Consider the following 12,233-nt stretch of genomic DNA (forward strand, 5'->3'; position numbering starts at 1 on the left):
CTCAAGGCTTGGGACAAGTGACTTCTCAATGTTTGGGACAAGTGACTTCTCAATGCTTGGGAAAAGTGACTTCTCAAGGCTTGGGACAAGTGACTTCTCAAAACTTGGGACAAGTGACTACTCAAGACTTGGGACAAGTGACTTCTCAAGGCTTGGGACAAGTGAGTTCTCAAGGCTTGGGACAAGTGACTTCTCAAGGCTTGGGACAAGTGACTTCTCAAGGCTTGGGACAAGAACGTCTCAAGACTTGGGACAAGTGACTTCTCAATACTTGGGACAAGTTGCAAGACTTTGAATCAACGTAATCGCGGAAGTATAAGAGATAATGTTTGCACAAACTTCGTATCTACGTGTTTGAAAGATTGTCGCAATAAATTAGTACTTTTAGTTTAAAGTGATCACGAGAGTTGCAATTATTGGGAAACCTCAAAGATTGTCTTGTATATACTTGACACTGACGGGAAGGGTTGAGAGACTGACGAAGTTGCAATAAGTCCTTCATGATTATATACGTATCTCTTCACCTAGTAATGACGAAGCGATGAGATCAAAGCCGATGAGATGGGATGTGTATGCAGAAGGCGTGGGAAACATTTTAGACGGAAATCTTTAACTTAAATCTTGCGAAGATTGGTGTGAATTGGTTTATCCATTCTCGACCGAGAAGCAGATATTCGTATTGCTTGTTCGGTCAGACAAGAGCTGCGAGATGCGCGGGAGGGATTGTAAGGACGCCTACTAAACTCAAAAACATAAGTGCAGATTGAATTACCTCCAGTGGCTGATGAACATTTTACAAAGTTTCTGTTCTATTTAATTCCCCATCGGCTTCTTCTGTAACGTCTTCCTTTCCCTTCTCTTCCTCACCACTGCTACAAATGCTGGTATCACTCGTTTTGTAAGTTAACTATAATGTGTTCCGAAACGTCGTCAATAACTGCAAGTAATTCTGTTCGTACTGACGGGAATTGTTGCAACTCGAGCGCCATTCTTCCCTAGTGCTTGCTATCCGAACAACATAAAACATCTTTCCCAGGATTCGAAGGAAGGAAACCTTTTCAGGCCCAGATACGATGGGCTCAACAGCGCCCGAGAGAGCCTGAAGGGAGGATACCTCTGGGAAGACTTCGGCGTAGGTGGGAGGATAACATAAAGATTGACCTTAGGGAGCTGGGACTTGATGGAGCGAACTGGACACAACTGGCTCAGGATAGACCCTGGTGGCGGGCTTTTTGAACACAATGATTAACCTTCTGGCTGAGTAAAGAAAGTGGGCTTTCTTTGACAATTCGAGTACCAATCGACTTCCATACAATATCTTGCACAATGCACTGTATGAGCAAGGTAATGGGGGCGTGGAGCGAGAGGTGTGCAACGGGTATATTCGAAAGCCTGTGTAGAAGAGGCCGCTGTGGCGACAAAGACGTAGATGGGAGGATAATATCTGGCGTGATCTATCGGAGATAGGAGTTGAAGCAGACTGGATTTTGTTGGCCCTGGGCAAGGTCTGATGGAGGGTTTTGTTTACTTCGGTGATGAAATATCTTGTTCAGTAAGCCGTCTATTTAGTTAGTTAATCAGTCACATTTACAGCTTTGTCATTTCTATATCAAAGAAACAAACTTGGTCCATGGAGCCGAAGTCGTGCTTGAGAATCTAACAGTAGCCCAGGTTATCAAATGTCTCGTATTTTATGAAACATGAAGTTTCATGACCGAGTTTAAAAGACCCTAGTGTGGAGGACAATGTGCACATTTATCAAGCGTAAATGCAATGTATGCCTACTAATTTCGTGATATCTGACAGCGTTTCCACTTACTGATTCTATCAAATACCTATACAAACAATCTTGCTAATGTGTTTCACACGGAAATTATTTCAGGGAATATGTTAATATGGACGAAAGATGGCCGTCTTCTGGGTTGTTGTGCCGTGTAGTCTGCTAGAACTTTATATGGCTCAATAACCCAGAAGACAGCAATATTCAGACTCATTGCCATGAAAACCTCAACTCCCACTTAATATGGACTGCTATGTTTATATCAAATAATATTTGTTTTCATATTGACAATAAAACATGGAACCATCTGAAAGCATTCTTATGAATGCGTTTAATGGCTTGTGCAACACATTTAACTCACCAGCAAAAGGGCATTGGACGTGTAACATGCATCTAGATCCACTGGATGATCTATGTATCAATTAACAAAATATACACAAAGTAACAAATGCAATGACAGTGCTTGTTATCTTGTTAGACGCAATAGACACTCGACTGAAGCATGTTCATCCTCCCTAGATACAAAACAAAATGACTGATACATTTTGTGCCAAATTAACTTATTTGAAGACACATCTGTTGAAAGCACCACAATTACTTTCGGATATCAGAGAACAAATTGCAAGTAGCTCCAAATACTTGAAATGTCTCTATAAATTCACTTTCTGAAGCATTTCAATGCACTAGTCTCTGCTGATTCAGTTGTCCCATGTAATGAGCAAGTTCTGAACCTATGAACTCTGTCTCATCCAGGTCTTGTAAACTGGAGTTGCTAATAATGCTCTTGGCACTGTCTGCACTCACATGACCTGGTGTCCCATGCTGTTGCTCAGTGATTATGATCTTTGCGTTACCATGTAACGGAAGACAGCTGAGCTTCTTTGCTAACACACCGATTGTACCGGCATGTGGTACAGCCTTCAACCTGTTAGTTATGACGGTTATACTATTACGCCTGGGTGGTTCAACACAATTACTATGACACTTTAGTTTCCGCCTTTCTTGACTTATAATGCTATTTTTACCCTCCGTGTATTTAGCTATATCATCAAATATCTTGATCTTGCAGTCTTCAGTAACTAGAGGATCTAATTTGGATAGTTTACAATGGCCATTAATCGTCAACGATCCATCGCGTGCGGTAGTTTCTTCACTGACCGGTAGGGCTGTTTCCGATTGACAGCTGTTACTCCCTTCTTTCAAACTGAGTTTGCCCAGTGACGTAGTTACAGTCGTTTGACCGGAGTTCGTCCATCCCATTGGACGATGAACGTACGTGGGAAGCGAACAAGACATAATGGTGTCCACAGACGATTCCGCTGGTCTGCCGTGAAGTCTGCGTTCGATCAGCGCAAAACTTTGTTCTTCATCATCTCCAGAACAGCGTCTGTTGCGCTGTTGGTATGCCTGCTGTCGTGTCTCGTTCCTTGCTGATTTCTGTTGTTCGGTGTTTGCGAACGAGGGTGTAAGGAGATGTTTCTGAGGGTCGTCTGAATTATTTCTGTGGCCTTGCAGCTGACAGTTCTGCTGTAACGACATGTGTCTGCTTGTCTGCTGACGTCGCAACACACCGCAAGTTGGCCTACGTTGTGTGACTGAAGCTTTCCGGTTATATCCACACGGATCTGCTAACGTCGACTGCAACATGAACAAAAGAGAGCCGTATTTAGGAGGAAGGAAAGGTCCAGATTCTGAAACAGTTTTCTTTTCATTTCATTAAACACAACAAAAGTTTAAACCATTAATGAGATGTCTGTATCTTACAACATGTACCCTCTTCCGCCACCATAAATAGTTTTCGAAGAAGTCCTTACTTTCTTTACTCTATAAAGTGAAAGAGGGTTTGTACTGAACCTAACTTAACCAAAATAGAATTTGTCCAATTTTAATCCACTATAAGATGCAGTTTTTCTTACAGTTTTATAATGCATAGTTTCCTACTAGTTCTGAGAGGGCTGTTAGGTAAGTAAGGCCATAGCTAAGTAAAGCTGTCCCGCTATACGCCATGTCGGCGCTTGTGGGGAGAGATGATATACGAGCTCTTAGTGGTAATGCTGTAAAGAAAACATAATTTTTAATTACGTCCTCTGTTCCTCTCAGAGGGACGGCTTCATGTTTACAGAGGCCGGCTGATGGATTGCTCTTTATCGTAAGATAAAGAAATAAGTTCTTCGAAAATGACACTGTAATTTAAGGCATGTTTCTCCTACAGATAAACACCTTTATCCGAGCAGGGTCAGGACCAGAACTTCCGCATTAGAATTACGTCAGCGATCCATCTGTCTTTAAAATTTTCACTGGTGGTGCCAAATCAAAATTTTCAAACTTTACGTAAGTTATCTCCGCGATACTGGTGATTTGTTTTGTGTGTTGTGAATTTATTGAAAAGGGAGTGCATTTAACTGCCCCCGCGATTGGATGGTATTTTGAATGCATTAATAGGTCTACGTCAGAGGACTAGCCTTACGGTGGGCAGATTCCACTCACAGAGTGATTCGTCACTGTCCAGTTCAATGAATTTACTAGGAAGAACGTTTGATCTGTAGTTAAGGACTAATCTATCATAACGCAATTTACACAAGTTGACCGTTCCACTTGGGTGATAAAGTGCGACATAATACACACCCCTGAGCGCCTACGTGGCGCGTAGCGAGATAGATTTACTTTCTTTTTACTGTTTTACATCCAGATGCTCTCCAACCAGATGTCAAGTGTTTAGGTGCATCCTGTGTTTCTGTTTTTAAGATCTGTGAGGATCCTCGTTTCAGGACCTGAAAGAATGAAATGAAATTGTTGCTATTATTTTCACTTTCGCAGCGGTTTCCCTGGCAACGCGGAGTACATACACAGAATTGGATCATCTCGTCTTGCCGACGGCAAACAACTTCCCCATTTGCTGTCACACGATTCGATCATTTGCTCCAATCAGTTCTACTCCCGACTGTGTTAAAAGTTCCCAACATTTTTTCAAGAACCAGTCTTACTGAACAAGAATCCATTTCGCAGACCGTGCTTCTAAAAGTTTGACACAGAACTCAGAAAGGATGCAACCGGATGTAAAATATTTCAGTTCCACGTTTTCTTCAGTAATGCGAATCCACACGGCGTTAGTATCAACACGTACAGAGGAGACAGCTACTCCCTTCTTCTATAATTTTGAACCCAGGGTCCATGTCTCGTGCTTGCACACGAGTCCGTCGTTAGTTGGTTGGTGTTTGCTACGAACCTGGACTGTCTTCAAACTGCACAATCCTTCTTGAGAAGGACTAACAGTCGCTCAGTTGGTCTTTTGTGTACCTCGAAGTTCATTACCGCTTTCACAAAAATGCGTTCCTTGTCACTATTCTGAGACACAGGAATCCACTCCGCGCCCTGACAAGTCTGAAGGCTTACGTCTGAGAACGTACTGTAATTATTATTATTATTATTATTATTTCCCCCACTGAGTACAAAGAAACATAAAAGGTAGAACTACAAGGAGGAATGGAAATGTATTTATTTCTCCTGCACAATGCAGCGAACATTCGAAAGATTAGGGGGCAATGCCTCTCTATAGCCGTATCTTTACTAGCCACGGAACATTAAGCTCACAAAATACACAGAATCATTGTTTATGTTCACACAACAAATCCAGGCTTGCAAGCAGAGTGGATGCCAGTCCGAATGTTTCATCGTCTCTGAGAAAAAAAGAGAGACCAATGCGTTTCATAACATTTTTTTTTAACTTCCAATAGTTTCAAAATGTTAATTCAGAAAATGGCAACTTTTCCGAAACTGTTTGGCGCCTTGTTTCTTACAGATAACAGGACGGATATAAAACGGTTTACAACTGTATGGACATGTTACAGCTCTGAACACATCATCACAACAAATTTCAAGGCCGACTCGAACTTGCCATCTACAGTAAATTCAAAAATGAGTGTTTTCATTTTACTGTAACCAAACTTGAACCGGAACTGTTTTGTGGCTAGGTTAACATTCTCACAACAATAATGACAACAATTACAATAATAAAAATAAGGCACGAAGGAAACAGGAAGCTGTAAAATAGAATAAAAAGAAGACAACAGAGCTTCGTCCTTCCTTCCTTTAGGTTTAAATTCCATTAGAGAAAAGCGACGTCTAGCTTTCACCGCGGCCTTACCTTGAACGCCTCCCTGAACTTGTGCGACATGATGTGATACAGCACAGGGTTCACCGTCGTGGACAGGTAGTAGAGGACGCCGGACGTGTACGTCAGCGTCTTGTATACGGTGAGTAGCACTGGGCTGTCCGATTTGTTGGCGCGGGCGTACACCGCCAAGAGGCGTTGTGCGTGAAACGGCGCCCAGCAAATGAAGAATGCAACCACCACCGCAACTACGAGAAATAAATCAAACGTCAGAGGCTCACGGCGTCGTTAAATGGACACGACGAGAATGTGAGTCGTCAGTCACCAGCCTCGCGTCAAAGTCCTTTACGTCTTTCCTTCATCTTTTCGCATGAAAATTGCTGGACGAATTTGGCTGAAAGATAGAAGGGATTGGGGTTTACCAAAAAATCGTCCCTCGCGTGTTTCTTTATCAGTTCGCATAAGTTATTTACGTAAAATATATTTTTTTTATATCACGATTACATATGTATCTCAACTGATCTCCTTCCGTCAGGATTACCAGCGAACATTTTGAATGCAATTACTGTTTTCCAGTGCCTCGCGTCTTTGATTCAGCCACCGCAACATTCCGCAGGCTATTAAATTTCTCCATTCTGCTGGTACACGATTCGTGTCGGCTGAAGACATTCATTCTCAGACACTTCGGTCTATGCCCCATCTACGGCGTGACCGTTTTCCACCAACCTTGGGAAGAGCGAGAAATGTTTTATTATTCTGAATTAAAAGGAAGCATTTGATTTCCGAAATTAAAATAAAAAAAATAAAAAATTCATAATGAATAGGCCTATACATAATGTTAGGTTGTTATGGTAATTGAGCAAGGAACGTAGGATGGTGTTTTTATTTATTTATAGTTTATTTAACGACGCTTTTTCAGTAACTCAGACTATATAGCGTCGAAGGATGGTGCCATTAAGAATGTACACGTCTCGTTATTTCGAGAACATTGGGGGGGGGGGGGGGAGAGAACTTCAAAAATGTACGGGCACAATTCTGGATAAATATAAAATGGTGTTCAGAGAAACAATTTCAGTGGACGTGATATCAATTGTACTGGCACGGTTTGTGGGTTTTGTGACAACGGAAATGAACCTTAGATTCTATGAAATAAATGTCTGAAGTGCGTACGAAGTTATACGTGATTAATTACAGTGCACGACTACACGAATTAAAGAAAGTGGCGTAAAACTGCGCTCATACATTCCGTTTTGCAATTGTAATCAAGATATGAATTTACTAATTACAAGTCTACCCTGAATTAATGAAGCCAATTGGTTACAAAGATAATTTTTACTGACGTTCAACATCGCATATAGAACCTCCCTCTAACAGCTAAGTTGCTTTAAGTACAGAGTACATTAATGAAGGAATGTCGACGAGCACACAGTAACAAATCCTTGTTCGCACTTGCACAAGCGAGAACTCTGTGACCTAGAAGTGCACTGCGACTTATGAATCACCCTGTACTAGTGTGTTAAGACTAGGTATGAATGAGCAAACGGTGAACTGCATGTAACATTTCTTCAAATCATGAATGATGACGGGACAGCAGAGCCAGACCCTTGGCACGGTTCCTTCCATACGCAAGTCCATTAAAATTTGGCGGAGATGCACGAGTTCCAGGTCACGTGTGTGTGTGTGTGTGTGTGTGTGTGTGTGCGCGAGTCAAGACGTCATTTAGAATAACAACCTCACCAGGAGTGGGTACAACTGAAGACAGCTCATACCAGTTTTCGAGACGCAAAGAACTTTTGTATGACCAGGATACTACTTTAAATTTCTAGAATATCTGCAGTGACAGTGTCTCAGTTAAATATGGAAATGCAACTGTTATTGAATAAATGATTCAGAGATGAACATGCAGACCTTTTTCTGCTATATTGGATAAAAACATGGATGAGGACATTCCACTGAAACTAACCAAGACACCGGTTCTAAAAGGTTGCAACTACGGCGTGTTACATTAAATATTGTTTTTTCTCGGTTAAATTCATCGTTCAGTATATCAAAATGATGCCACGACGTTCCAGAGACTGGGACTATCCCCTCCTAGCGGACCCTACAAAGCAGGTTATATCAGCTGAAGACGGAGGAGGAAACAGCCCCTAAAGCCCATTCTGACGTACTCAACGATGAATCCAGTCCATCTGAATTAAACCGAACGGTCGCCCTTCTAAAAAAGTTCTCTGCGATGATAAGCCGCGTCCACAGACAGCAAGATTCCGACGTCACTTGATCATGAGATTGACTATCCAAAAAAAATTCGTTGTATCAAATGGAAACTTCAGACATTATAACTCATATCAACCTAACTAAATAATTAATAAATATAAATGCACGAGAAGCCTGAACACAGAACAGCAGTAACGATACAGCACAGTACTCGCAGCCCCTCTCTGCCCCCCCCCCCCCCCGGAACATCATGCTTTGTAAACATTCAAGAGTAGCCTTCCGGTGATACCAGCGTTCTTGGTCGGACGGGACCGAAGTTTACTGAGAAAAACAGAAAACAAAGTTCGTTTCTCTTTAGAAGCAATTTTGAATTCCGTCGTGGATCATTTGCTACCGAGAAATTCAAAACATCTTACCAAATGGTCGCACGAGTTCCATAAAAAAGTTTCCTAACATACAAACTGTAAATTTTACTTTCATTGCTACATGGCTACATACACACAGCTTGCATTGTTAGGTTAGCCCGCATCTCAAAATGTAGGCTTTTTACGTCGTGTGAACTGCGACGCCATCAGAGAAGATGGTTCTTCGGTCAAAATTCGAACCGGGTACCAAGTAAAAATGATACTCATTATCCAATCTGATATCTGCATTGATACAATCACAGAAGTTGAAACAATAACACACCAAAATTTGATCTGAAAAATTCAAATCCGACAGAATGTAGAGTAGTCGGGATGAAATCACGCGTTCCACGGCCGGGGAACGTAGATGGCAAGGAAAGCTTAGTTTATTTGTGAGGTCAAATAGAATCAGTCGAGGTGATTCCATTTTTGAATCTCAGCTGGAACAAATGATGCAATTTAAGATCCCTTTATATTCAATGCACACGAAATATACAAGATTCTGCTTGGTCTTTGTAATATTTGTGTGGACGCTGAGCATCGCGACGCTTATAATCGTCACGCAGCCAGGGAACGCCGTATTTGTGGAATTTGAACCTCAGGGGTCATCTGCAAAAACGCCGCTACGCTGAGAAATCGACGCCTGGCATATCGTATCAACGTCGGGAAATGACGTCGAGGAGACTAGATGAACATCGACGCGAACGTGAAAGATAAGCGCTGATCGTCGCGGCGTGGAGCACGTTTCAGCTCAGTTGTGGGAAGGGACCTGAGTAGAAACGAAATGGTGCAGGATAAATCTTGCTAAGGAAATTACAAAGGTCTGATGAGTGCCCCGAGAATCGTAAGCAACTAGACAGAAAATATCCGGAAAGTAATTCGAGTAACAAATAGTTGACAATCTTTCTCGGTAGAAATTACTTTTCTCTAGTAAGGCGAAGCACTGTGTATTCAAGAAAGGCGAATTGCTGTCTTCTGAGAGCCGAGTGCTGAGGAAGACGTAGCTGGAGGCTGCTGAAAACTGCATGTTAACAAGCTTCAGAATTCATGATCTTCACATAACAGTTTTAGGGGCAAATAAATAAAGTAGGGTTTGATGGACGGGCATGTAGCACGAATGGTAAAATATAATAAATCCATACAACATTCTGATCAAGAAGTTTGGAGTGAATAAATCACACAAGAAAAATACAGTATTCAAATAGATCTTGCAGTAAGGGAATATGAGGTAGGCCTGTAACATGCCGGTTGATCCGGACCTACCGCTAAAGTATCGTACTCGGACATAAGGCAGGGATCTCTGCGAAACTGTGGTCACATTTTCTGAGGCCACTCTGTTCGAACCAAACACGTCCTAAGAATAAGCTGTGTACACAGAGCTGTCTAAACACGCAGAGGAAGACCAGTTCTTCTAGCTGATGTGTAAGGCATTCTATCGTTTGAACGGAGCGATAAATAATATGAATGTTTTAAAACCGAAAAAGCTATTCAGGAAGGAAGGCGATTTGCAGGAGAGATTTCACACTCTTACAGATCGTGATCTGCTCTTACTCTGTGTGTCTAAGAAGAGAAAATACCTGTCTCTTACGCCCTTCTAGGCATGCTTCTTTCAAGTCAATGTTGCGTTAATGATTGAATTGTCTCTTCCATCAGGTCATGAAACCATCACTTTGAACGTCATGTCACTCGTGCGTACTACACGCCCAGCTCATCTCATCCTCAACTTCATGGAATTTGGAAGGCATACTTAAAAGCTAACTTGTGCAGTGAATGAACTCATATACGTCCCAATGACAACTTACTTGTAATGACATTATCGTTATGACTAATGACTTTAAGTGTCGTAATATTTATACTTCAACATTTCATCGGTAGGTAGCAGGAAGTTGCACTCCTGATGCTAATCTATGCTTCGTATTTGCGATGCTGAACCTCTAGAATATTCTAGCATAACGTTAGTTTATGCATAACTTTCATATCGTAGATCGGCCCTGCGCTTCCAAGCCACGAGTCTAGTCACGGGACGCAGTGATTTACATGAGGACATTTGTCGACGTAGCCTGCAGAGGAGAGCCCTCGCATGTCGGGGATGCAAGAAGGAGGAGGTTCCTCGCTTCACTGACCACCTTCCACGTGTATGGTCACGTGATGTGGATGAACGAGGCTAAAACTTACTTATTTCAACCTGCATCGTATTAAGGGACAGATAAAGGAAGTCACTGCCGTCTATTCACAAAATAGACTAAGTCAGATTAGGCGGAAATATTCTCCCAGGCCGAGTTTATGACGCAGATCCAGCTGTTCCAAGTGAGGGTTTTCGTGGTTGACCTCAGTTTCTCCATCAGAGTGGGTACCTCGAAATGAAGCAGGGTCGGTTAGTTTGTCACTTTTCCAGGTTTATCCTTTTGTCTCAATAAACACTAAATAACTCACACAGTTGATACAGCGTATGCACCAAAAGTACGAAAATAAGTAAAAGAAAACATACACGCAAGATGGAGCTGAGTAATTTGGTTGACACGATTTGCAATTATCTGATGCGTCGTGTAATAATAATCTTTCCACTGTTTCCACAGCAACGTCACTCACGGGACGAGAAAATGAACAGCGACTGTGCAGGGACTAGACAGGCGTCTAATCCTAGCAGCAGCGTGGCTTCTTCATATACGCAAAAATACTGAACGTTGTGGGGTGCACAGTCTAGTCTGCAAACTGCGGTCCATTGTTTGAAGTCGAACACAAAGAAATACGCTGCGTAGGTCATGGCCTGACGCCGTATTCAAGTTATCAGAATGTGCTGCAGTTGTTGTCAAGGTGAGGTGACTCATTAACTCTTCCCCTCATTGTTACAGCAATATCCGCATTCCTGACGTTCAAATAACTCACTAGATCTGCGTTGCAATTCCTATTATATGAGCGATTCAATTCAATCAAATATTTTATGAACATCGGACAACATTAAAATTTCTAAGCTGGACAGGTTTTCAATTGAAGTTTTTCAGCGCTTAAGGGCGTCCTTCTGCTATAAGTTCATCGACGTTTCAGAGTTCCTTGCTACCTCCATCATCAGGGCGATGATTAATCGGTTTGAGGTATAGGCAACTGCAAGTCATGGCTAAGCCTCAAACCGATTCCACGGGCACGGCTTACCCATCGCCCTGATGATGGTGACAGCAAGGACCTCTGAAACGTCGGTAATCTTCTACACGGCGCTACAACCCAGAAGACAGACATCTTCGGACTCACCGCCGAGAAAACAAAAAATCGTACTTAATAAATTTCCTCTGCAATTTCTCACTTTCTTCCCAGTTTCTTCACCGCCACTTAAAACTGTCTGCAATTTTACATCTCTGGCCGTCAAACTTTCAACACACGGTAAATTCAGTTTTGAGTAAGTGAAGAAACATCGGCGTAGAAGAAAAAAAACATGGAAACTGCGCGTTACTTATTTCGCCAGGATCTTTCCGGGCTCGTCAACACTTCCGTCATTCCTTAAGTCGATGGCTTGCAGTACCACAGAGAAAAATATCGTAAATTCCGTGAACACGCGTCTTACAGCAGACTCTTTGGTCACTTCGTTATAAAGTTTTTACCTGCTTGTACGGGAGATTCAAATTCAACTGCTCATTATTCAAAATGCAGAAATATCTCTTGTTCCTTGAAGACCGTAAGATACTGAATAAGAAAACAAGAAAGCTTGAATGCACTTATAAAAATAAGTTAC

At 42.0% G+C, this 12,233-nt stretch overlaps 1 protein-coding gene across 3 annotated transcripts in view; it reads right to left on the minus strand.

Annotated features, from left to right (window-relative positions):
- Nucleotides 1–1,541: 1,541 nt before the first annotated feature.
- The window catches only part of LOC110829506 (uncharacterized), a 133,530-nt gene continuing 122,838 nt past the window's right edge, over nt 1,542–12,233 (minus strand). For all 3 annotated transcript variants that reach the window (XM_087344060.1, XM_087344061.1, XM_087344059.1), the window contains 2 exons: nt 5,925–6,139; nt 1,542–3,418 (listed from right to left, as the gene is read on the minus strand). In XM_087344060.1, the coding sequence (XP_087200186.1) occupies nt 2,456–3,418; nt 5,925–6,139 (1,178 nt within the window). In that variant the 3' untranslated portion in view covers nt 1,542–2,455. The remainder of the gene's footprint in view (nt 3,419–5,924; nt 6,140–12,233) is intronic.

Source organism: Zootermopsis nevadensis, unplaced genomic scaffold (assembly GCF_977971745.1).
Source record: "Zootermopsis nevadensis isolate Lab colony 2312 unplaced genomic scaffold, Znev_1.0 Znev_ptg000007l, whole genome shotgun sequence".
Taxonomy (NCBI): domain Eukaryota; kingdom Metazoa; phylum Arthropoda; class Insecta; order Blattodea; family Termopsidae; genus Zootermopsis; species Zootermopsis nevadensis.